This window comes from Loxodonta africana, chromosome 6, assembly GCF_030014295.1.
Source record: "Loxodonta africana isolate mLoxAfr1 chromosome 6, mLoxAfr1.hap2, whole genome shotgun sequence".
In the NCBI taxonomy this organism is placed as follows: domain Eukaryota; kingdom Metazoa; phylum Chordata; class Mammalia; order Proboscidea; family Elephantidae; genus Loxodonta; species Loxodonta africana.
Window position 1 is genome coordinate 77,255,886 of NC_087347.1, and position 26,263 is coordinate 77,282,148.

Genomic DNA, 26,263 nt, shown 5'->3' on the forward strand with positions numbered 1-26,263 from the left:
GAATCTATTAATTTTATTAAAAAAAAAATCTTTTACTTAGGTAACATACTCATAATCTATCTGTGGTGTGTAAAAGCCAAACTATTGCTAAATTAATACATTTTAAACAAATGGTAACCAAGCAGAAAAACACAAAATCTTAAATTCTCATAAAAATATTTTCTTGTAAGTCATAACCCTCTTTCCTGGTCAGGTCTTTTTATCCTGACATCGTCTTCTACTATTGCGTCTTTTAAAAGCAGCAAGGCAACGGTAATGACAGGGAGCTAACATAGTAGTTAATCCTTCCATCATTGTATAAATGTTTTTGTAGCGAAAAGAACAATAAGCAGGTTTCTTGAACCAGAAATGAAAACATTTGTCAATAAAAGTAAGGGTAGAAATGGAATAGAAAAGAATAAGGATAAAAATTAAACACTTGAAAGTAAATGGACTGGGCTGTAGATACATTCAATTAAAATTAAATATGAGACGGAATAAGAAATAAACTCTGGGAGTTTTTAGGAATTATTTTATAACTATAACAATTCCTTGGATCTATGATTTCTATGTATCCATCCATCTATCCACCTGTCTGTCTGTCCATCTATCCATCCATGCTTTGATGCCACTTTAGCGTCCTGAATATATTCATAGCCTTTATCAATGGATTTAGGGGAAATTTATCTGAACTTAAAATTAGAGTTTAGGAAACTTTCTGGTCTGTATTCAAATATTTATTTTGACAGATTTTATCTTATTTTTCTATTTCATAGTTAACATTCTTTCCTGGAGCTCTGAAAATTAAGACACATGATTATTTATAACTATATTTTCATGATTAGAAAAGCTGATTAAGGGTAGACTTTCGTGAATGCGCAGCATGTCACACACTTTGAGAGGGTACTGTTACTGTGGCAGGACATTCTACACTTGCTTATCTCTGGCCTTGTCAACTCGAGTGCCTATAAGCCCCAGGCCGTGATTAGCTTTAATCTAAACCAAGTCTTTTGAGCTAGATGTAACCTACAAAGTACTGGTATTGGCATTATTAAAGATAAAGCTTAAGTCACTTATATTTTAGGGAATAACCACAAATAAGAGATAAAATGCCATTTCTAAAACCTTCAAATCAGTTCAGAGAAACTTGGAACAAGTTATAAAATATGACTATTCCATCTTTGAATGTATATTTTGTTTTAGGGAAACACGTTAACCTATTTTTCAGTTAAGAATGTATAAGATTATTTAGTTTTTACTAAAATACTGCGCTTTGAAGGGTCAAGGTCATCAACTATAGATATGACATTTTGGGTAAAATAATATTTAAAAAATCTTCAGTCATCCTTTAAACATCCCCCAACGTTTTGTTAAATATTAACAAGCAGCCAAATTAAAAACAAACCGAACCAAACCATTACCATCGAATCGATTCCGACTCAGCAAGCCAAATTAAATGAATTAAAATACTTCTCTCTGTCATTCCTCTAAGTAGTAAAAGTGCAGAGGAACTAGAACTGGACATACATTAGCATATAATACAAGCAGCCTGAATAATTTACAAATTGGCTAACTGGATGGTAACAGTCTTCCCTTTATGCCTTTAATTATATAAAAAAAAAGTCTTTCTTACCTGGAAGAAGTAAGATTGTAGAGATTGATCCTTATTTTCTTCATCCACATATAGCCCTCCTACCACATAGACCTGATTTTGCTGGGTAACAATGCTGGAATGGTTTCTGGGAATCTGCTCAGCAAGTGCAGTAAGGTAGCATTCATTTTCTGTGGGATCGTAAGCCACTGCAGCTGTGTCATTAATTAAAAGGATGAGGTCTTTGACAAACATTCCATGTCTGGGAATGTCATTCAGGTAACCAGGAAGTAGATCTTCATCACCAACATCACCATTCACCTCACCAGCCCCACTCTTCTCTGCATTTTTGCTGGGTTCTGGGAGTTTGCCTGCAAAGGCATCTTTCAGAACTTTGATTTTTTTCTGGAGTTCAGGGTTGCTTTTAATTATATCATCTTTCTCAACGTGATCTTTAAAATATTTTTCTGACATAAGGCGAAAACGGATGCAATCAAACACTTCACTAAGGTTTTTAACCTTGTTTTCTTTGTCTGTTCGCACCCATTTCATCACAGCCTCAAATACTTCTTCTTCCTTTTCTACATTTAGGCTGTCATTTGAAATAACTGAGATCAGTTCCTGTGGAGAAAGCTGCATGAAGTCCTCTTCCTTACAAATCTGTAGGAAGCGATCAGACACAAATTCACGGGCAGAGATGGCCAATCTTGGGCAGTCAAGAAGAAGTCCTAATCTTAGGATGGCTAAACAGTTACCAGGAGCAAGTCTTTTCTGAAGATAAGAAACGCAGACAGTAAACACTGACGGAATCTGAAAACGGCTGGCCAATGCAAAAATATCTTGCACGTTTCCATCGTTGAGATCAATACTGGCAGAGTACAGGTATCTGATGATTAGATCGAGTACTGCAGGATCCACATTATCTAGTACTACCTCCTTTTTCTTCTCCTCGTCAATTTCAGATAAAAAATACTCACGGAAGTAAGGACTACAAGCTGACAAAATCAATCTGTGGCAAGGAAGACTTTTGTCACCTGCTTTTAGGGTGCAATCGATGAATTTCTTCTCATCCAGGAGATCTTTTAGACCATCCTGAAGAAGGGTGGACTGGTAAAGCCGCAGTTCCTCTGCGAGTTCCCGCTGGGAATCCATTTTGTGAGTAACCTGGGTAAGGAAGGGGACACTGAAGGCCTTAGCTCCTTGCAGCACACAGGTCTAGCTGTAAAAAGGCAGATCAGTGTGCTTCGCCCAGCTTCAAGCCTTTGCAATTTAATCCCACTGGCTAAATATAGATACCAACTCTTAACAACGGGAATTTAGGAGAGCTAGTTTGGAAAGAAGAGTTGTTCTTGCAGCTGTTATAGATTGAAAGGAACAACTGGAGCTTTTAATCACTAAGGAAACAGCTAAGAAACAAGACATTTAAGTGAAATGAAAGGCTTTAAAATACATGAAGCATTAGAAGATATGCTAATAAAGGCTACCCCAAGGAAATGTTTATTGAATTAATCAAAAAGTGAATCATAAAAATGAGCCAGTCCTCTAATACTGGTCTGGCAAGCTACTTGGCTCTCTGAATTGATGCAAAGGTCAAGTATATGAGGTGAGCTCGTCTGAACACTCATAAGCAAGATCCCCTTTCCAAGCAAAGTTACACGTTTTTATATTCTACTTAAAATAGCAGGATATATATTTTTCTTCTAAAAGCTGGGCACTGGAAGACTTTGACTTGTGGACTTTAATAATGGTTTTTAAATAACTTTTAAAATAATAATACCTCCCTCCTAATTGAAAATAATAAATGCAGAGAAACTACTAATCTTCTAAGACATTCTAAATTATCTTCCTTCTTCAGTGGAAAAACCAGTTAGCATTAAATTATCAAATTATTCAATTTATTCACACCCTACTCATTCTACAAAGAATTTGTAGCATTAAATTATCAAATTATTCAATTTATTCACACCCTACTCATTCTACAAAGAATTTGAGCTGGCAAAAAAAAAAGGAAAATAAAGGCAAAAGATGAAAAGGAATTATCAAGACCAGAAAAAAAACAAAACAAAAAAACCCAGAAATAGAAAGTAGAAAGTCAAGGCTAAAGAAAAAACCCATACACCTACAAATACGATCACTAAAGATAGTCTACAGTTTTACGTGTTGAAATGGTAAAAAAAACCAGATGTAACCCCATGGGAACAATGTTATCAGCTGAGCACAGCACAATCGGAATGAAGAACCACATCACTGTAAAATTTGGAAAACAAGCCTGATGAGAAAAAAATATATATAACTGGAATCATAATGTAAGCTGTTGATTGTAATAGAATACCATACTAATTATGGAATGTAGAAGTCATGATATGAAAGAAAATATATCTTGTTTATATAAAGATAAACCCTGTTGCCAAGTCGGTTCTGACTCCTAGAAAGCCTAAAGGACACAGGAAGACTGCCCCATAGGGTTTCTGAGGCTATAAACCTTTACAGAAGTAGACTGCTACATCTTTCTCCCGCAGGGCGGCTGGTGGGTTCGAACAGTTAACCTTTCGGTTAGTAGCCAAGCGTTTAACTGCTGTGCCACCAGGGCTTCTTTGTATATAGATAACATTGTATAATTCTTCATGAAATATGTTGTTACATAATCATGTTGTCATATTTCCTAAGCTCAGTGGGACTGCAGGAACACAATAATTTCAGAGGCTGGTATTCTTAAACCTGCCCACAAGAACGTAAGTTTCATGAAGACAGGGATTTTGGTTTTGGTCTGTTTTGTTCAATGTTATAGCCCCAGCACCTAGTGAGTGCTCCATAAATATTTATCAAATGAGTCAACGCTCCCAGACCAGGGAGTTATATATTTTTAAACTTTAAGGTCTCCATCCATGAGTAACAGTTTTTCTTTTATTTTACATCACAGTCAAGTCAATGGTACTGTCAGCTGCTAAAACAACAGCTGAAAGAAGAGCTCATTGACTCTTTTTCCATTTATAGATGCCACTAAAGGTTTTAACACACTAGAAAAAACTACCAGCTGCTCCCTTGTTTAAACAATAAATGACTCATTTCTCTCTACATGTTACACCTAACATTTGAAAAGATTAATGAGTCAGATACAAACAGTACGATATGACATTTGAGATCATTCCTTAGTACTTAGCAATTTTATAGTTTCTTTTGCTTGAAATGTAGTATTTAAATTATATTCTTGGAAGTATATTTTATTTCTGACTCGAATAAATTTCTCAACCAACCAATTTTTCCTCACATAGGTTGTTTATTATAACTCCCTCCGTTAAAAATCTAGGAATCATTCTGTATTTAAATGATGAAACCAATTTATAGCTTTTATACATTGATTTTTAATAAACCCAGGGTAGTCCATGGGTTGTACTACATGTCCATGGTTATACATACAGTTGCATCTTATTTTAGATGTTTTTATATGCCCACTCCTTTCCCTCCGGAGAAAAAGTAGGCTGATTTGGCTAATTCCAATGATTTGACAAATGTTCCTTACAATGCTGCTTTACACTTAAGCAGAGACAAAAAACAGTGAATGATGCCAGAGAGGTCACCAACTTAACTAAGAAATCAGAAAATAATACCTATTTTTTAAAACTTCATGAAGTTACAATGAATGCAAACAAGGAGAAAATCAATACATATTACAAAATAAATGTATTACTGCCAAAACTATATTTAAATTACTTATAAAATACTGCCCAAAACTTTACATAATTTTTAGTTTTTACAAAAATGGTCCCCCTAAAGATGACAGGCTTAAAAGTCATCATTTTGATTAGAGTTGCTTAGTTGCATTTTATTAATTGCTTATCACATTTAGAACTATTGTGATAATATATTTAAACCAGATTTTTATAATAGAAAAGCACTATTTTGATTATTCTATAGGAATAGTCTTATCCTTTGAAATAATACTTTTCAAAACATTAAACGGTGCTACTTAAGTTCTTTATTAAACCCAACATGATACAGCCATTCAGAATCCACAAATTAACAGTTTACAAATATTATATACAAAATAAACATATTCACAAACTAGTACATTTCAATGACAATTTTAAACATAATTTTTAGAAAACTGGCAGTAAAATCTTAGATAAATGAGTTTTCCCTTCAATCATTAAGAAACTCTTTCTTAAAGCTTGTTCTGTAAATATAAAAACTATACTGTTCCTTAAACCAGGCAACTAGTATCTTTAATCTTGAGATATCTTTAATTAGAAATCCAGTTCAACTCAAGATCAACTCATTACTTCCCAAAGTCCCTGTAGGGTGATTCCATCCTTCAATTTCTCTATTGCAAGCCCCAGTTCTTCTGAAAATACAGGTTCACGATCTTGTTGCTTTTTAGGAGGTAAGAGGATGAGATAGGAATAGAGGGGGGGAAGGGCAAGGAAGAGGAAAAAACAAAAAATAGGTTTCACATAAGTTTGTGAATACTAAATGTTAAATACAGAAATTTTTTTTCATATGTTATAGGTGAAATGTCCTTACCTTGTTGCCATCAGCAAAATAAGCCTATGAGAAAAAAAATTTTCACATTTATAATATCATACTCAACATATAATAACAGACCACTAGGCTAAGGGACAGGTAACTAATTTACAGAACGATTTTGTAAATGTATTTCTCATTCTCTTACTGTGTGTCTAATCTGTACCATTCTGGTGGCAGAATTCACTTCTGACAATCATAACTAACGTCTACAAGAGTTATGCTTTAAGCTCTAAAAAATATGCATTGTAATTGATATATAATTGGCATTGTTAATTTGAAATGAGATAAAAAAGAATGACTTAAAAGCTATAAAATGTCTTCCCTACTTTTGGTTTAGAAGATAATGCTGGCAAACAAACAAACAAAAAACCCCTAAGCAATCAATCAGTACTCCAAAGTATCAACAAATGCATATAACTGGAGGCAGAAGTAGTTTATAATTAAAACTTTTCAAACAATTTCATAGTTTTATTTCAAAATATTTGTTTCCAGAGAGTTATTCTGGTTAGATTCACAGACCAAAGTATGAAGAAAACATTTATTATTATTACTGCTATCATTCTGGCTATTAATTAAATAATACCAATTTGGAAACAGGAGAGTTCATTATCAAAGGCATGTCCTTCTTAAAAAACTATACCTAAAAATTAAAGATTAATTATGGAAACTGTAGATTTTAAATTAATTATAATTTTTAACATGTTTCATTATTATAAGGTTTGAGAAAGCTTTTCATATATCTGAAATTCTCTGAATAATTGTGTTCCCAAACTGTTTCCCAGCTTGGTAAGTTAAAAGTATTCTTACAAGAGAAATTCCCTCATTTAAGGAAAAAAAAAAAAACAAACTCTAGAACTCATGTTTAAGATATTCTGAAAAGTCTCAAGTTCTATGGTATTCTGCAGACTAAAACCATTATCTAATTAAACACGACTCAGATAATTTTTTTTTTTTTTCAGATAATACCCATAAGAAATTCAGTGGCTTTCCTTTGTGATGCTCACCACGAAAGCGTCTGTGTGATTATCGGAGTCTATTTCTACGTCATCCTGAATTTGTTCAACTGTCAGAGCTTCAAGGGGCTGTGGCTGAAAATTAGTACATGTTAAAATGCATCAAAGATACAATATTAGTTAAACCATTTTATTATTTATTTGAGAATTTCCCTTACCTACAGTAACTACTCGAGTCCTATAAAAATCACTGCATAATTTATATTTTTCTATCAAAACCAACTTAAGTAATAAAATTAGGAGACAGGCTGCTAACCTACATGGGCAGGTATAGAGGGCAGGCATGAATGATGAAGCAGCCAATTAGGAGACAGGTGGCAGGTACAGATAAGTGATGGTGTAGGGACTATGCTCACCAAGCAGACCCCATGTTCACTTTGATGTAAATGGTTTAAAATTAAATTGTACACAATGTATTTAGATCTGAATCTGACAGATTTATGTAAAAGCAATTCAGCAAACTCTATTTTACATACTGAACAAATTACCTTTTCTTCCATCTCATAATCCACTCCAAATATAGGACTGGCAGAATAGACTTTGTGAAGTGAATTGATTTCCTTAACTGATTCTTGTAGTTTTTCCACAGGATCTATTTTAAAGCCAAGAACATATCCTCCACTCTATAAGCAAAATATAATGAAAAAAACAAGTCTAGGAAGAACACTATTTACGTTGTATGATAAACCATAGCTTTAACTGTTCTTATTTGAGAACATAATTTGAAAATTGATTTTTTAAACTAAACTTTTTATTAGAAAAATGCCAAACAGAAACAAAAATAGAAGAGTACAAGGAACCTCCATTAGCCATCATCCAATCTCAACAAGTAACAACATCTGGCCAGCTCTGTTTCATCTCTAACCACCCCCACCCCCAAGACACATATTCAGCATTATTTTGAATCACATCCAGGTCATATCATTTCATCTGTAAATATCAAGCTGATCTTTTAAGATTAAAACACATACACACACACACTGAAGATTGTGAAGACCAAGTGAGCTAAGTTTTTCTTCAGCTAGGCCTTGAAAGAAGGAATATACTATACATTAAAAAAGATAGGCAACAGCCTGAGGCTATCTCCTTGAAGAATTAGGAAAGAAACTTGACCACAATATGTTGTTGGAGAAGAGCAAGTATTATATCCCCTGCTGTGGTTAGAAAAAAATGAAGGAGCATACTGTAATAGGTAAGAGCAGATGCTTTGGGTTAAGAGCAGAAGCTTTTGAGTTCAAATTCTGGTTCTACAATTACTGTGTGATGCTGGAAAACATACTCTCCTTAACCTTTTTAAGCCTCAATTTTCTAATCATAAAATGGTTATGAAGTTGAATTAAATAACACGTATGACACTTCATACAGTTCTTGGTACATAGAAGGTACTCAGTAAATGGCAGCTACTAATAATCTACAGGCCAGGGGAGAGGAAACATTCATGTTTAAATATAGAAGTGTTTCATAAACAAATAAATGTTTTCTTTAAATGTATTTCTGCAAAAACTTGGCATAGCAGTTTACAATTAGATAAAGGAAAATCACTTATCTGTGAGAGTATGAATCTCAAAGTGTGTGTGTGTGTCTGTATCTATCTGAGTTTCTCAAAGGCAGTCTTGGGAATGAGTAAGACCTGGAATCAAAACCTAGCCATACCACTTTCTAGCTGTGAGATCATGGGCAAGGTTTCTAGCCTCTCTAAACGGCAGTTTCCCTAACTGTAAAATGGGGAGAATATAGTAAATGTGGAGCCCTGGTGGCACTGTGGTTAAGAGCTTGGCTGCTAACCAAAATGGCAGTAGTTCAAATCCACCAGCCACTCCTTGGAAACCCTATGGTGCAGTTCTACTCTGTCCTATAGGGTTGCCATGAGTCGGAATCAACTCAACGGCTCAAAGCACCAACAATGTAAATGTATCATAGAGCTGTGTAAAGATTAAGATAATGCATGGAAAGCGCTTAGCACTTAATACTGTCAGTAATAAAAATAATGATCATGATAATATCTGTGCCAACAACAACAAAAAAAGCAGGATTCTTCCTATGGGGGCAATTACTATAAAACTTCAAACGCGCATATAATTTCATATTACAGCTAATATTCTTCTTAGTTGTAAATTGGTTCTATGTAACTAAAACTAAAAATCTAGACTGTCACATAGTTTTAAAAATCAATCAAAGACTAATAAAAGTATAAAGTATCTTACCTGCTGAGAGCTTTCTATGACAAGAGCTAAACCAAATTTTGAATCTCTGATCTTTATTGAACGCTAGATGTAAAATGAAAGAGAAAAAAACTAATATAAGTGTGTAAACTTACACACAGTAACAAGTGGCATTTAAAGAACATTCCTTCCTTCATTACTCTTCCACAGAGGTAAAGTAAACGAACTAAGACTCGTACTGAAAATAGGTGGCAGATTATAAGGCAATAAAAAGATATCTCTGAAATACGGACAAAATGCTCTGACTCAAATACCCCCGAGAGTCAACAACTTATCTGAATATTTTAAATAAAGGACCAGCAATCTTTTAGTTAGTCAGTGTCTTTTGTGGCTCCTAAGGCTGGGCTAGTTTTGAAGAGTCACTTTTCATGTCTCCCATTATAGGAGGCTGAGTTCTTACAGAAACTATATTCCAACTTTTTTTAAAAAAAAAAAAGAAAAAAGTTTACGAGCGTTCAGTTACTACATTCATCATTTTTGGCAAGTTTTAAAGACAAAAACACAAAAATACTAATTTCATTAGTAATTAAAAACTGTAAGAGTGCAAATGTATTTAATTTTTCTGCATAATGATACAACATAAAGGTAGTATGCACAAGTATTTTTTGCCTTTCCAAATTTTAATAGGATATCAGATAAGGCTGGGGTAGATCAAACATAACTAACATCAAAAGGTAAACGTAACATGAAGGTTAAGCTTGATCAGCAGGTGATGGACAGTGACAACACTGGCCAGGGAGGAGGAAGGGGTAGAAGCACAATGGTGGGCAGGACCTACAGAAAGTACTTGTTGGCAGAGAACCATGGAGGTCTGACATTATGACCAGGAGACCAAAATATCAAAAAATAGTAATCTGTGGTAAGTGATGGCATACCACACTTCCAGAGAGATGGTCATTAAAAGCTGAAACAGAGTGAGAAAAAGAAAAGGAGACAAAGCTAACTGTTATAAAAACCTCGCCTTCCATCTAGATTCCTTCACACCCTACCAGGAGTACACACAGAGACAGTTAAGCCACAGAACATTAGCACCCTGGCTGTCAATAGGGAATCTAACCAGGTGATTGTCAGTGAAACACAGGCTGATTTAATAGAAACCAGCAGAAGTTGATATATGTCTATATGGGTGTGGTCACAGCAATGGCTGAGGCCTGGAGCTGAAGTTAGAATATGACTGCTGCAGTGACAGACTGTGATGATATCAGATTGCAAGTTCTTTGGGCCAGGCTGAATTCATTCCAGAGGTCGTGTTTGGCAACTCTATTCTTAAATAACAAAAAACATCCTATGTGAAGAACAGAAAGCACAGGGTTGTTTACTACTCAGTAATTATTCAGCATAATAGTTAGGCAAGCTATAACACGTATAAACGCAATATAAAAAAGTAATGAACAATACATATACCAATTTATCAAACGAATCTGTAGAATCTGCATGTTATGCCTTTCCAGTCCTGATCATAAATTCCTACATATATTTCAGATGCAGAAATAATTTTATTCCTGTTAGATTCTATGATTTTCTGTTTAATGTGCTGCTTCTCCCCACCAGACTGAAACCTCCTTGATGGCAGATACTGTGGACTGGTTGATGATTTTCATCATTATATCTCTAGCACCTAGCACAGAGTAGGTGCTCAATATTTGACAAATAAAGGAAGGAATATCAGATTATTTTAAAGTAACTCAAAAATCAACCAATTTAGTGAAAGATGATCTTGAGAATATTATGCAAAGAATTATCCTTCTGATAGGCCAAGATTTTCTTTAAAAGAAAGAAAGACATTTTTCAGATATTGCATACATTAAATCTACTCAATAAATATTCAGTCTTAAAACTACTTTTACCCTACAAAAATGGTAATTAGCACAGGATAATGTCACAGGATTTTCATTAACCATTTTTATGTTCCATCTAATTTGCACTCAAAACAAACCAAACCCAGTGCCGTTGGGTCGAATCCAGTCCAACTCATAGCCACCCTATAGGACAAAGTAAAACTGACCCCTAGGGTTTCCAGGGAGTGGCTGGTGGATTCGAACTACCGACCTTTTGGTTAGCAGCAGTAGCTCTTAACCACTGTGGCACCAGGGCTCCACTGGAAAAAAAAAAAAACCAAACCTGTTGCTGTTGAGTCGATTCCAACTCATAAGGCTCCACTCCACCCAAAAAACCTACAGTCCTGTAAATAGCTACTTTACATAAAATGAAACTCTTCAGTTTATTGGAGTTTACTGTTTATTTCACTGAATCACACACTTACCATAGCAGCAGCAGAGTAAAAAGAACCATCTTTACCTACTCCCCCCCAAATTGGTTTCAGCTCTTATTCTGGATTTTATTAGCTTTCACTGAGCTTACACTAAAAGCGTTATCACTATAAGCCATCTTGGCTCCTTTTCAGTAAACCTGTAGTATGAATCCAGTGTACATTACATGCTATATTTGAACACAGTGAAATCAGTCCATTCATAAAATTAATGAATTCACTCTGCCTTTAAAAGGTTTTGGAGCAGAAAGTAACAAGAGAGCCAAGATAAAAGTGACAAGAGAGCATGCTAAAGCCATACCAAGGAACCAGCATATGCTTGCCTCATGGAAAGGTTATGGAAAACTTTAGTAACTAAAATCCTTTGAATAGAGTCCAACTATTTTAATTTTTAGAATCCAGCATATTTTTTCTCTTAATCTTGAGATGATAATGGTGCTATTTCCCTTGAATATAAATGCAATCAGGTGTTTTCTATATTGAAATATTAAAGTATACTTTCAGCTAATAACTGCAGCCACTTCAAAAGGAAGAGAGTGAACTCACCTAATCTCAAAAGTCCTGTTAACTGTTGAACAGAAATTATTTATTCTACGTTAAAATAAGGTCACCAAAATGCATGTACTTACAATTTGCAGATATGGTATACTGACATTAAAACTGTCATTCATATTTGCATGCCACACAATTCTTACATTGGTAATAAAAAAAGTTCCCAAATTTCCCTGTTAAAGAGAATAATGAGAGATGTATCAACAATCATTTGTTTGGATACTTACTCTTTATGTTCTAAAAACCTGAATAATTCTGATTATCACAGTAGTAGACAATACCATAATTGATACAATACAGTATCAACGAGTTAATCATTCACTGAATGGCAGTAAAATTAGATAACTCACAGCATGGACTCTGGAGTTAGACTCCTAGTCATTATACCATCAGTACTTAACTAATTGTCTGACCACAGGCAGATTTCTTCTTGGTATGTTTTTGTCAAATGTAAAGTGGAGATTTTCTTAAATAACCTAAGTAAATAAAGCCCTTAACACAATGCTGGGCATATAATAAGCATTTTTAAGTGTTAGATTTTACTATGATTATTATTCAAAATCTGGGATAAGAGAAGGCAAAGAAGTTACAGTAAAAGAGATACAAAACACATGTGATAACCCCCCCATCAGTCCACAAGAGGTATTTTACGGCTCTTCATCACTACTATTTAGATCAAAACTGTTCTCCAATTATACATGACCCCTCAACATCTACTCACAATTATCCAGTATGATAGCTAAAGGGTCTAAAAAATCCTCGAGACCTAGTAACATGGCACCAAAATTACCATTTATTTTTCATTCTCCACTTTACCCCTACATGCTCAGAGGAATTTTCTTTAAACTCTGAGGTTGGGCATAAAGCGTTAACTCACAATTGAACCCAGAACCTAAAAAGCCCTTTTCTGAGACGACCAGATTTGAAACATCAGAAAAGGAGTCTTGTTTACCTACCACTCGCATATACATACATACATATACACACACACATACATACATATTTTCTCCCTCCACTCTTACCTTGCGAGCAATTGTTATACAAAAAAATTTAGCCCCCCATTATTCCTGTCCCAAGTCTCATTAATTAATAGTGGAATAATTCATGTTCTTGTTTCCTCTTTAGGAAAAAGAGAAGAATGTGCAAAATTCCTAAAGACCTATTAAAATGATAGATGAGCACATTTGTTTTATTATTTTTCAATAAATCCAAGTTAGGTTCACAATAATATTCCCAATTTTCAATAAAATGGTATCTCTAATAATCCCAAACATCTATTTAATTAATTAACTAAAAAATGGCACTTGAACAGAGTTATTCTATCTCTATCCTTATAAAGCCTATAATCTAATGTCAGGGTACAGATAAGCTATATATTTTAGAATAATAATAACTTAGAGTGGTAATTGTTAAGGACAGGCTACATAACCAGCACACAGAAGGAAGCTTTTGGAATGTAACATCTAAGCTATGACCTAAAACAGGTTAGCACACTATGGCTTGTGGGCAAATCTGTTCTGGTATTTGTTTTTGGTGTTGGGCTGTAAGCTAAGAACGATTTTTACATTTTCAAATGGTTGAAAGAAAGTAAAAAAAAAAAAAAATTTGTGACAGATGAATACAGTATGAAATTCAAATTTTAGTGTCCATAAATAAAGTTTTATTAGAATACAGTCATGCTCATGATTTTGGGTATTGTGTATGGCTGGTTTTGTGCAACAACGCCAGGACTGCAACAGAGACTGTATGCTCTTCAAAGTCTAAAATACTTACTATAAGACCCTTTACAGGAAAAGTTTGCCGACCCTGACCTAAAGGATGAGAAGGAGTTATTCAGATGGAGAGCTGTCTATGTTCTACAGAACCCTTACCAGTTTAAAAGACATTTTCAAATGAGCAAAGGCTATCAAATCTTCAAAATTTAACCACATGTTTATGATGTTTAACTAGCAATAAGCTCTTCATTGAAATGCTACAGATTTATCACAGAGGTTATTAGTCTAATCTAAGTTGTTACACACACGAAGGCTGGAAACTTTTAGTAAAATGAATTTTTTTCTAGAAATAATGCATGCCTTCTACATTTGTTTGCCAACTGTGCCCCCCCTCTGCGAGGTATTTTCATTAAGTGAGCTATACTAATTTTTTTTTTACAGCAACTTGTAAAAAAATATTAGCATAGCAGCACTTATGAAAATATCTCATGGAGGGAGGACAAAGTCAGTAAACATGTAGAAGGTGCATGTTATTTGCATAAAGATACAGTACTTATTTCAAATATAAGTTGCTAACCTATATAAACAAATATATGCATGCAAATACATATGTGTATATATATATACACACACACACACATACATATACATATATTTCCCCTGACAAAAATGAAGAGTTACAATAATGGATTTAAGAGACATCAAATCAATTATGTATTTAATTCCCTAAAACCAAGATTAACAACTATTGAGTGGTGGTTGCACAGCATGATTAACGTAATTGATATCACTAAACCGTACACCTGAAAAATGTTGAATCAGCAAATGCTGTTATGTATCTTTTCACAATTAAAAAAAATTAATAAATAGCATGTAAAAAAGAAAAAGACCAGACTGAAAGGCTTCTGTGACTGTCTATACCATGGTCCTCCTTCATTAGCATTAGCAATCAAGAGGTGGAAAGTAGTGTGGAAGAGTGTGGCTCTGGGGCGAATGAGATATACGAGGTCACGTAACTCTTTTGGGCCTGAGTTTCTCACCTATAATGAAGGTAGGCTGAGCTAGATGATCTCTAAGGTCCATTCCAGCTCTAAATTCTATGTAGACCAAAGTTGTTAAAAAGAGTGCAAAGCCATAAAAATATGAAAATCAGAATATTATTTCATGTCAAAAGCTAAAATGCTAATGTAATAATTAGAGTTGAATGAATATACAAACTCAATGAAGAGTGGAAAAATGACCACCAAAGCACTGTCCCAAAAGGTTCATTAGTTCTTTGCACAATACCTGATCACTGGATAAATTCCATACTCCATTGATTTTATCATATACATGTTCTTGTGGTAATAATCTCAGTTGCTTGTTTTGAATTAACGCACTTCTCAATTTAAAATCACGATACATTTTAGATGTTTCATATGCTCTATGAAAAAAGAATAAACAAAAGGTCATCCCAAACTGAAAATGTGGTTTTCGTAGGTTATGTTTACTTAACTATTAAAATATAGTGTTGTTAGTATTTATGTATATCACACAATTAATATGGTAAATTAAAGAAATTTTCTTTACAATAGATTCTGCTAATTAGAGTTTTTTGTAGATTTTCATTATTTGTCATTTTGGTATATATCTCAGTAATCTATTTTTTTAGATTTTATCTCCGTAATCTGTTTTTTTAGATTAAAAAAAAAATTTTTTTTTTTTTTAATTTTTAAGGCAATATGTACCATACAGCACAAATAATAGCAAACAGACTTTTCTCGCTAAACAAAAACAATGATTACACATACAAAAAACCAAACCCATTGTCATCAAGTTGATGCTGCCTCACAGCGACCCTATAGGACATAGTAAAACTGCCCCCATAGGGTTTCCAAAGAATGGCTGGTAGATTCGAACTGCTGCTCTCTTGGTTAGCAGCTGTAGCTCTTAACTAATGCGCTACAAGGGCTCCAACTGCACATTATTGACAGGGAAATTCCCTCCCCCTGCCCCGCCATCAAAATGCTTCTCTTTGTTTTTTCACCTGTTTAAGGTAAAAATACCATTATTCTTTTGACAAAATTACTCTGATTACTTTTCTCACGGCAACCTGGAAATAATACTAGGCTCACATCTATCTCTATATAGAAAATGACAATGAGTCTATACCAACTCCAAAAGGGAAACTGTGAGTGTGTATGCGTGACAGCGTGTGTGTGTGTGTGTCTGCATGAGAGTGTGTGTAAAAATCTTCATGACTCTTTTCTTTCTGTTTCTCTTTGATAAACATTAAATACAGGAAAAAAAAATTATGGTTAACTTTTGATTAGTTAATTCTAATTTTACCCCAAGGAGCCCTGGTGGTGCAATGGTTATATGCTGGGTTACTAACAGGAAAGTTGGTGGTTTGAACCCACCCATCGGCTCTGCAGGAAAAAGACCTGGCAATATGCTCCCATAAAGATTATAGCCTAGAAAATCCCACGGCGCAGTTCTACTCTGTCACATGGGATCAGTATGAGTCACAAATTGACTCGATGGCATCCAACAACAACAACAATTTTACTCCATATAAAAACAGGCTACGTTATGCCTTAGTAAGAGTAATAAAAGGATTTTCTTAGCTTTAATAATTTTATAATTAATTTATATAAATTGTAATACTCATTGTTAAACTCTAGTTTTTACTTTAATTAACCTAATATGTAAACTGTGAAACAGCAGGATTTGAGCATTCTGCCTATATATCTCAACTTGGTTTAGTGCTGCTACTACCAATACTTAAACCTGTGGGAAAAAATGGAAGCTATACCGTAAATTATTTAGGGGGGAATACTTATATAACATTTTCATACTACTAAATGAAAGCAGCTTTCATGTTCCCTTTAAAACTTCATTTCATAGCACATCTCCATGGAAAATGAAACGAAGAGCTGAAGTACAGGTAGGTATATGCCCAAGAGAATGGAAAACATGTGTTCACATAAAAATGTGTACGTGAATGTTCTTAACAGCATTATTCATAACAGCCAAATGGTGGAAATAACCCCAATGCCCATCAGCTGAAGAATGGATAAACAAAATTTGGTATACCCACACAATGGAATATTACCCAGTCACAAACAGAAATGAAGTACTGATACATGCTACAACATGAATGAAACTTGAAAACATTAGGCTAAGTGAAAGAAGCCAAACACAAAAGACCACATATTATATGATTCCATTTATATGAAATGTCCAGAATAGACAAATACATAGAGACAGAAAGTAAATCAGTGGTTGTCAGGGGCTGAGGGTTGTCAGGGGAGTGCACAACGACTGCTAACCAGTATGGGGTTTCTCTTGGAGTGCTGAAATATCCCAGAATTAGATAGTGGTGATGGCTGCACAACCTTGTGAATATACTAAAAACCACTAAATTATGTATATGTATGTATTTGCCTGTCATTTTAGCCAAGCTTTTTTAAAAGAAATCATAGTACTTAGAACTGATTAAAAAAAAAAGTGAGCAAGCTAAAGTAGTGAAAAGAAAAGAATTTAGCAAACAAAAACAAAACAAGGAAATTCTTTACAGAAACCTCCCAAACATGCTTTCTACTGCTAGAAAATAACCTTTTTTAATTAATGAATTATCTAACTTGGTTATCTACAATGAATAAATTCTCCATGACAGCTATTTTAATAGAATCCTCAGTGGAAATTTTTATAATTCTTCTGTAGTCTCATGTGTTCTATAAATACTTTCGAAGTGTTTATCAAATGATAATGAAATGTGTTCTAAAGCAGTCTTCAGAATATTTTACAACGGAGCTTGGAGGGAGACTGCACACTTTAAATTTTATCTTCTAAATATTTGTATCACAGAATTGCTTTAAAAATATTCAATAATCCATAAAGTATTACTATACCTGTGTACTGCAATCACAGAAGTAAAAAGTCTAGGACTTCCAGGAACCACATTTGTAAATATAAATTCAAAACGAGTACTGTTACATTTTGTTAGGATATAAAGAGCTTCAGTTTGGCCTCGTAATTTCTGTAAGGACAAATTCATTCACAAGTTCAGATTTTAAGATCAACTCCTCACTTACAGTGAAAACATGAATGTTAACCTCAAATAGCTACTGTTTCTTCACTATACATATACATTTCAATAAGATTTTTTCAGACTTACAGAGTTAGCAGTCCTTGTTGTAATATTCAATATGCAGTTGTAACCAACAGCTAAAATTCAAAATCAAAGAATTTAGAGAACATGATACAGTAAATTGAGAAAAAGTATTTTGCTAAAAATCATATATACATAATTTTTAAGTTTTAAAAACTGAAGATATATAAGGACAACTTTTTAAAATGTTTATGAAATAACTGCAAATTTAAGTTAAATAATTGAAAGAAATAGAGCCTCAATCTGCCTCCTTGAACAAAAACATTCATAATATGGAATATAAGAAGTTTGCTTCTCTAAAACCTCTACAGCATTATTTATTGAAAATTTTAGCACCACTAGAAAAAGAAAAAGTCTAGCTGGATAATCTAAAATACTTCAAAAAAAATAAGTGAAACACCATTTAACACAATAAGTTTTATTAGAATTTAGATCTCCCTTCTTTGGGATTATAGGTAGTCCCTGATTTACGATATATTTGAGTTATGACCAACCACACTTCTTCTGTACATCTTATCCTTGGTGATAAGCACTACATACAATCTTGCAGTACGTAATTTGCTGATGTTAACATTCTCAGGTGTTCACTTGCAGATGTTCAATTTTTTGATTCACTGTTCAAAACATTGCCGTAGAGCAGGCTACGTCCTGGTCTGCAATGAAGCTGGTGTTGGGAATCATAACAGATAGAAAATTGGGCAACATTCAACTCTTAACGACATACAATTGAACTGTGCACGAGACCAACAGCTGTTATGACTTCTACTTCATTGTTACAACACTGACGCTGACTTCAGTGTAGACCAGGCCTACAGTGTGATCTTATTTAGTGTTTCATACCATAAGAACCACCAGTTGTTAACCTGAACTGAGGTATTCCACTTACATCAGAACCAACCTACAACAGAGTCATGGGAACAGAACCTCTTCACAAGTCAAGTACTACTTGTTCTAGAAACAGGTTATGGCAAATTGTCGAAAATAAGCAAAAAACATAACAAAAAAACTTACAACAAAAGACAATGATTCAGTGTAAAAGCCCTAATCTCATATAGAATTTCTGAAGTTTTTATAAATTAAAGCCATATGTCATGGTATAGTTTTTCAGTATCACAAGTCACAGTGCAAGTATAATAGCTCACCTGACATAGGGTTTTTTTCTTTAGATTTATCTAACAAAGATACTTACAAAGATTGACTCTGGGTAATGCCAAAGAATGCCAGATGATTCTTAAATTTGTTACTAAGAGTCTACCTAAAAACAAATAAACAAGCAAACAAACCAAAAAAGAGGTTAGCTTCAGTAAGAACCCATTTTTGTAGTATACCATGAAGTGAACATGGACTGGATGTGCCCAGTATCAGCAGCAACATCGAAGATGTTTTCATATATTTATTAATTCAAAATATTTATTGTGTGACTAAATCCTACATAAGGTATACGATGCATGATTCATAATCTCTGAGAAACAAAATCTGAGCATTACTAAAGGGATACAAGTAATCGCTGCCAACAGCTTGGCATGACTCAAACTGACCAAAGAGAAAATTATGTACTGATCTTTCATCTCAGTAGCAGCTGCTTTGGGTTCCAGGTGGTCATATGTGTGCAACTGAGAATGGGTATGGGACAGTATAATTACAAAGCCACTCATTTAAATCACCCTTTTCAAAAAACTCTCCCATACATACTCATCCCTGCTATGAGTGCTCTCTTAACAGTTTTCACTTATGTGAGCCATATATACTTATACACCCAATTTTGCTATAAGCAAATTTGTCTTTTTTGCTCATATGAAGTTATGGCCAGACTGAAGTCTATTTAAGGCTTTGTGCTTTTCATGCTTAGCATCAAAGTGATGTTGATCTAATATTCCGTGTTCTTACATTAAAACATAAAGTTAGATAAACTTTATTACTCAAAGTGTATCCTATGGAATAGCAGTGCATCATCAATGCTCCAAAGAAAAAAAAGTCAAATAAACCTGAGGATGGTGAACTATGTTGCAAAGAATTACAATACGATCAGCACGTTAAACTCTTTGAGGTATCCTGAATTATAAAACTTGCTTAACTTTTGAAGCATACATTAATATTGAATATACCATGGACTGCCAGAAGAATGAACAAATCTGTCTTGGAAGAAGTACACCTAGAATGCTCATTAGAAGCAAGGATGGCGAGACTTCATCTCACATACTTTGGACGTGTTATCAAGCTGGACCAGTCCCTGCAGAAGGACATCGTACTTGGTAGAGGGCCACTGAAAAAGTGGAAGACCCTCAACGAGACAGACTGACACAGTAGCTGCAACAATGCGCTCAAGCATAACAACCATCGTGAGGATGGCGCAGGACTGGGCAGTGTTTCCTTCTGTTATATATGGGATTGCTGTGAGTCGGAACTGACTTAACGGCACCTAACATCAACAACTTTAACACACATTTCTCCAACTAATTATATAATTCTTTTGATTAGTAATCATAGGCCACATATATGCTCTCTTCCTTGAAAACCCTTAACCAAAAAAAAGACCAAACCCAATGCCGTTGAGTCGATTCCGACTCATAGCGACCCTATAGGACAGAGTAGAACTGCCCCATAGAGTTTCCAAGGATTGCCTGGCGGATTTGAAGTCCCGACCCTTTGGTTAGCAGCCATAGCACTTAACCACTACGCCACCAGGGTTTCCTGAAAACACTTAGAATGTCTAATATCAGAGAAACTAGGCCTGCATGCATACTGGAGTGACATGGGATGGTAAAGGAGGTTCCAAAAATAAAGGAAGGCATTCTCCAGGAAGACTGTGGAAAATCACAGGATGTGTCTGAAGAACAATAAGTAGCCCAAAACGGCTGGAGGGTAAGGTTCACACACAAAATCATAGAAGACTGGGCATTGCACCTATCAGTCAGGGTTCAACAGAAAACAGGTGACATACTCAAATGAGGACTTAGTACAAATGTAGGGGTGGGGTGCTGGGAACAATAAATGTCATTGCAGCAGAAATGTCACCATCCCAGGACCAAACTGACGGGGGAAGGGAGCAGTTACCGAAATATAGAAGGAGCAAGATTCCTGCAGAACCGACCATTTTGAGAAGAAAGGCACAGCCAGCCTCTCTCTGGGGAGAGTCAGAATAAATTCCCTGACCTCACTCTCCTGACAGCATTTGATCTTCTGCCATGGCTCTCTTAACAGGAAGCAAGAGGGCACAGGAGCTCTTATATGTAATCTATACAAGTCATCTTCCCAGGGTAAGGGGAAAAATGTGCAGAAGGTTGCTGGACCTGGAGTGACAAATGGAAGACAGCAACGAATGTTTTTTGTAGCCAAACTAGAAGTTCTTCAATTCTGGCCCCAGAAATCTGAACTAAGATCTATTAGTAATGGAGGCAGTGGAATGGGCTATGGATTTAGAATTAGGATCAGAGAGGACGGAATAATTTTAAGAAAGGAATAATGTAACTGTTGTAGTTTAGGGAGCAATGTAGGCAGTTTGTTCATTAGTTACTAGCTATGTGACTTGGAAAAGTAAAGTAACTGCACTGTTTCTCAGGTTCCTCATTTGAAAAAAAGATAATAGCACCTACTTTGTATTTTTTGTTTTTATGATTAATATTATTAAATAAGATTATACATATAAAATATTTAGAACAGTGATTGGCAAACAGTAAATACAGATAGTCCCCAACTTATGACATACTCAAGTTACGACGAACTGCACTTAGAACTGTCCATTGGTTTTTTTTGTACATCTTGTAGTTAGTAATACAAACTACGTACAGTGTTGCAGCATGTAATTTGCTGGTGTTATCATTCTTGTCCCAACCCCCAAAGACAAATACAGATCAGATTTATAAAGATATCGATAACAAAAGGCAACAATAACAAAAACTAAAAAAAAAAAAAAAAGAGGTATTAACGTCAGAACCAACTTACAATAGAGTCGTCAGAATGGAACCCTGTTATAAGTCAGGGACTACATGTATTCAAAATTCTAACTGCTATTATAATTTTCTCATATTTAAATTCTTTACAAACTCGTTTTAACGACTTATTTTTGTTTTTGTAGATACATTGGTTTACGTTTTTCTTAGGTCATTTCATCTAGGCAACATTAGTCTCTGCAACGGGGCTATGAGCCCAGGATAGCTATTGATTTATCTATTAAAGGATCTCAGAAAAATTACAGCAGCAAAAGTCTTATAAAACCACCTACCAACTCTGTCAACCTCTTTTTCTGCTCTTGGTACATCTCCTGTAAGTCTCTGGGATTCTTATGCTGCCTTTTTCTGCTGAAGGGCCATTCCTACAGCTCCAAACCTAGTGTTATTTTCTCTCTGTTCTACCCAAACACCACAATATAGCTATCCCTGTTTCCCCTAGTTTCCCAAATGCTGAAATAGAGCTGTCCCTGTTTCATTCAGGGCTTCAGTGCATGAAGCTAATCTGATAATTTCATGTCAGGGCATTTACAGTTAAAAATGGATTAAATATGCCAATCTTCTGGGGTATTTCTAGTTTTAACACAGGGTTTCCTGAACTGGCAACGACTTAACTTGGTCATTCTCAAACTGCTAGAAGAGAGGACAGAGAGATGGCTAGAAGGCAGGATTCTCCTTCCCTTTTCCATCTCATCAGCCAGAAGCTCTGTAACCTCCTATAAAATTTCATTTGAACAAAGGTTTCTGTGGTGTACGCGCACACAGAGAATTATTTTTATTAGGAAGACTTCAGGCACTGTAGTGAGGATTTTTGGCGAGAGAGGCTTTTTGTCCTCCCTACCCCAAAGTACGGAGCCCTGGAGGCTCAATGGTTAAGAGCTCAGCTGGTAACTGAAAGGTCAGCAGTTTGAATCCACCAGTTGCTCGCTGGACACCCTATGGGGCAGTTCTATTCTGTCCTATAGGGTTGCTATGAATCAGGACTGACTCAATGACAACAGTTTTGGTTTTAGTTTTTTACCCTGAAGTACAACTACAGAATTTGGTACTCAATGCATATTTGATGAGTCAAAAAATGTTCTATTACCCATAGTTTTTATGTGGACTGGTGGATGGAGTATTACTTAAGAGTTCTTACCAATTATAAGACCCACCAACCTTGCCCTTGGCTTCCTCAAGTTAATTCAAGTTTCATCAAGAGTAGGGCCATCAGAAATACCTACTGCCTCTTACAAACAGGGCTCCTGGGGTTTTAACAGTTACACTGGATACAGGTGATGTCAGAATCGGCACTTATTGAAAGACCAGAGTTTTGAGGGAGAACCTGTGTTCCCTAGCTACAGGTTTAATACCTATCCTTTCTTCAGTTTAGGTCTGAGAAAAGTCTTATGTGGATTTAAGACTCACAATTATATTTTCATATAACACTGTTTCATACCTTATTCTCTAGCAAATGTGATATAACATTTGTAAAATAAGCCAGAAATATAAAATACATTAGAAAATTGTACTTACCTCTATCCCCATTATTTCCTTTGGTATCTTCAATTGAATCTAAACAGTCAATAAGGACTTCTCCAGGTCTTGTTTTCATTTGTCTAAAATAAACATAAAGGCTTTAATTTTATAACTACAACTATACCTGCTTACAATCTAGTTAGGGAGAGAAGAGACATATGCATATAGAATAGCCAACAGTACAGATGGCACCATAACAAACGAGTAACAAGGTCTGCAAGAACTTCATGAAGCTAGAGATCAGTGAGGCCACCTGGAGTAATCCCAAACCTGAAGAATTGGATTTAGAGAAATAAAATGAAGAGAGAGGAGAGTCCATGATTAAAGACCAGGAGTAAGGAATTCTAAGAGCCTGAAGAAAGACTGGCCTGGCTGGGGAAGAAGACCAAGACTAAGAGGTAGTGAGAAATACGATTGGATAAGTAAATTGGTACTGGATTGTGGAGAACCTTGGATGCCAGTCTGATAGGTCTGTGCCTTATCCTGTGGATAATGGAGAATTCTTAGAGGTTTCTGAGTCAAGGAAAAGAGATCAGGCAGTTAAAGAAGAAACAGGTTAAAGAAGAGATACATTTAAAGCATCTTTAGGACTTGCTGAACGATTACATATAAAAGACAAAAGGAAATGAAGAATAGTTTGCTGACTAATACAATGCATCCTAGAGGGTCAAAAACAACTTGCAGAATATCTGGTAGAACCTTCTAACACTCTCTATATGTAACTGCCCAACTCAATTATCTATTGAAAATACAGATATGATCGTATCACTTTCCTGGTTACAAGCCTTCCACGTCATTCTCCTGCCTTGGTAATGACCAAAATACTCAACGTAGCATTTCACAATCTGGCCAATCCACCTTTCCATTTGTATCTCCATCCTCACCCTGTCACACACCCTGCTTTGTAGTCAGTGAGGTTTATACCTCCAAAACTCTGCTTCTAATGAGGATTCTCCACCCTTACTCTGCCCCCACAAGAATACTCTCCTCTTGTCTACCCTGACAAGGCCCTGCCCATCATTCAAGGCCCAATTCAAATATTTCTTCTGTGAGGGCTTCCCCGGGCAGAATTAACTGCTCTGTCTTCTATGGTCCCCAGTTTTTATGTTTTCAGGATGGTATTTACCACATTTATTATAGTTAGTTGTCCATGTATATCTCCTGCACTACATTAGGTATGGGTATGAGGGTGTTTTTTATGAGGGTGTGTGTGTTATTTCCTATGTGTTGTATCCCTAGCTATCAATACAGCGACTAGCATATGGTAAGCATTTGATAAATGTTTAATAAACTAAAATCTTTAATGGGCCTTATTTGGATTAAGAACCCTTAAGAATGACAGAAAAAGTCAAAGAACGTGTACAATATATAACTATGGTTTATAATTTTACAAATTCTCTTCCTTAGAGGATCTAACACCATGTTAGTGCTAGCTCTTCAGCCACAACGAAGCCTGGGAAATGCATTAAAACTTCATTTTTCCATCTGAGAAGGTGCTGTTCATGATCGGGAACTGTAAGAAGTGGCTACGAAGCTCCGTGTGGTTAACCCAAGAACTTTAGCTTTGCTGTTTTTTTCTCAACACTGAAGATCCTAAAGGGACAGGTTTTGTTTTTTGTTTTTCCTTTTTCTAAATCATTTGGACAGAAAGTTTCTAATCATACCCTCTTTAAAGTGTAGGGAAAAAAAGGTATTTTGCATAAACAAGGTATCTGAGAGATTGCAAAAGGGAGCTCTTTCTTCTTATTAGTGATTTAGATGAATAACTAGGTGGAAGCTTACCGTGGGCATAAAGTTTCAGAGTTTAGAAATTCTGGAGAATGCTTCCTCCCACATCCTTCATTTTACAGCTAAGACTCAAGCTTGGAACGGTGAAGTCACCTGTCCAAGGGCCCACTATCTGTCGTTATTCCAGACCTAGATTTAGAACCCTGGTGTCCTGAGTCCCTGCCCTATGTTCCTTCCACTACGCAAAACTGACGCCTCAAGCCTTCGGTGGCCCCGGGCCGTGTTGAGTAGCTTCCCAGAACCGGGCCAGGGATTGCACTGGACCGAAACTCGATCATCTAGATGTTCTGCTATGCCGCCGGTCTCTGCAGGGCCGCAGTTCCCGGGCCAATCTGGGTACTCCCGAGGTGCAGACACCCCGAGCAAATTCCCTCCCACCCTCGCTAGGGCGGCGAGCGGCGGGGCCGCAAGCCCGGCCGGTGAGTCCCGAATGCGCGGCGCAGCGCCCTCTGCAGGCTACAGGCCGCTGCGGAATCCTGGCGACTCACTGTGAGGACACGTCGAAGCGGACGTCCCGGTCCTCCCAAAGAGCGTCCAACACTGACATGGTGATTGCGGCCCGTGGCGGACTGTCGCCACAGCGGGAGAGGCCGAGCCGCGTCTCGCTGGCTCCAAGGCAACAGGCTGCGTCCGTCACGACGTCTACGGCGAGAGCAGAGACCCAAGGTTTCTCGGGTAGCGTGAACGCTTTCACCCCCGCAGCTCTGCACTTCCGCCAAAGCTGATTTGAGACGTGAGGCTCGACTAGTCGCTTAGAAGTCGACGCGGCTGTGGCGGAGGGGCGTGTGCTTGACCTCTGGGCGACCTTCTTTGCCTCCGAACAGATATCCTTAAGCCATTCCATGCCCTTCCCCATTTCTTCACACCGTAAAAAAAATTTGCTTAAAACTCCCAAGTTAGTTACGTGGTCTAGTAGGCCCCTCCGGATCTGGTCCCACCACCCTCTCTTACCTCATGCCGCCCTCCCTACTCACTACATTCCAGCCAGGCAG

At 36.1% G+C, this 26,263-nt stretch overlaps 2 protein-coding genes across 4 annotated transcripts in view; both read right to left on the reverse strand.

Moving 5' to 3' along the window:
* The window catches only part of KLHL41 (kelch like family member 41), an 18,390-nt gene extending 14,249 nt beyond the window's left edge, over positions 1 to 4,141 (reverse strand). The window contains exon 1 of the mRNA XM_003405803.4: positions 1,613 to 4,141. Within this exon, the coding sequence (XP_003405851.1) occupies positions 1,613 to 2,722 (1,110 nt within the window). The 5' untranslated portion in view covers positions 2,723 to 4,141. The remainder of the gene's footprint in view (positions 1 to 1,612) is intronic.
* On the reverse strand, positions 4,138 to 26,127 carry BBS5 (Bardet-Biedl syndrome 5). Of its 3 annotated transcripts, none has more exons than XM_003405804.4 (12): positions 25,760 to 26,127; positions 23,481 to 23,563; positions 19,208 to 19,273; positions 18,025 to 18,074; positions 17,759 to 17,886; positions 15,153 to 15,288; positions 12,228 to 12,323; positions 9,312 to 9,374; positions 7,596 to 7,730; positions 7,099 to 7,182; positions 6,092 to 6,115; positions 4,138 to 5,940 (listed from the first exon to the last, which is right to left on the reverse strand). In XM_003405804.4, exons 1-12 carry the CDS (start codon positions 26,125 to 26,127, stop codon positions 5,839 to 5,841), a joined length of 1,335 nt encoding a protein of 444 aa, XP_003405852.2. In that variant the 3' UTR covers positions 4,138 to 5,838. The 3 variants fall into 3 exon arrangements, 2 of the variants coding, with proteins under 2 accessions (XP_003405852.2, XP_064143093.1); XR_002784581.2 differs by having other exon boundaries at positions 5,850 to 5,940; positions 7,596 to 7,699; XM_064287023.1 differs by lacking the exon at positions 12,228 to 12,323.
* Between the last annotated feature and the right edge of the window lie 136 nt (positions 26,128 to 26,263).

Bases quoted from the DNA above. Each gene is read 5' to 3' on its own strand.
- BBS5 (XM_003405804.4), bottom strand. From the start codon at position 26,127: ATGGGGAAGGGCATGGAATGGCTTAAGGATATCTGTTCGGAGGCAAAG. The intron at 9,375-12,227 runs GTAAGTACATGC...TTTTACATCTAG, and splicing joins GTATACCATATCTGCAAATT to CGTTCAATAAAGATCAGAGA. The intron at 5,941-6,091 runs GTAAGGACATTT...CCTCCTAAAAAG, and splicing joins ATTTTGCTGATGGCAACAAG to CAACAAGATCGTGAACCTGT.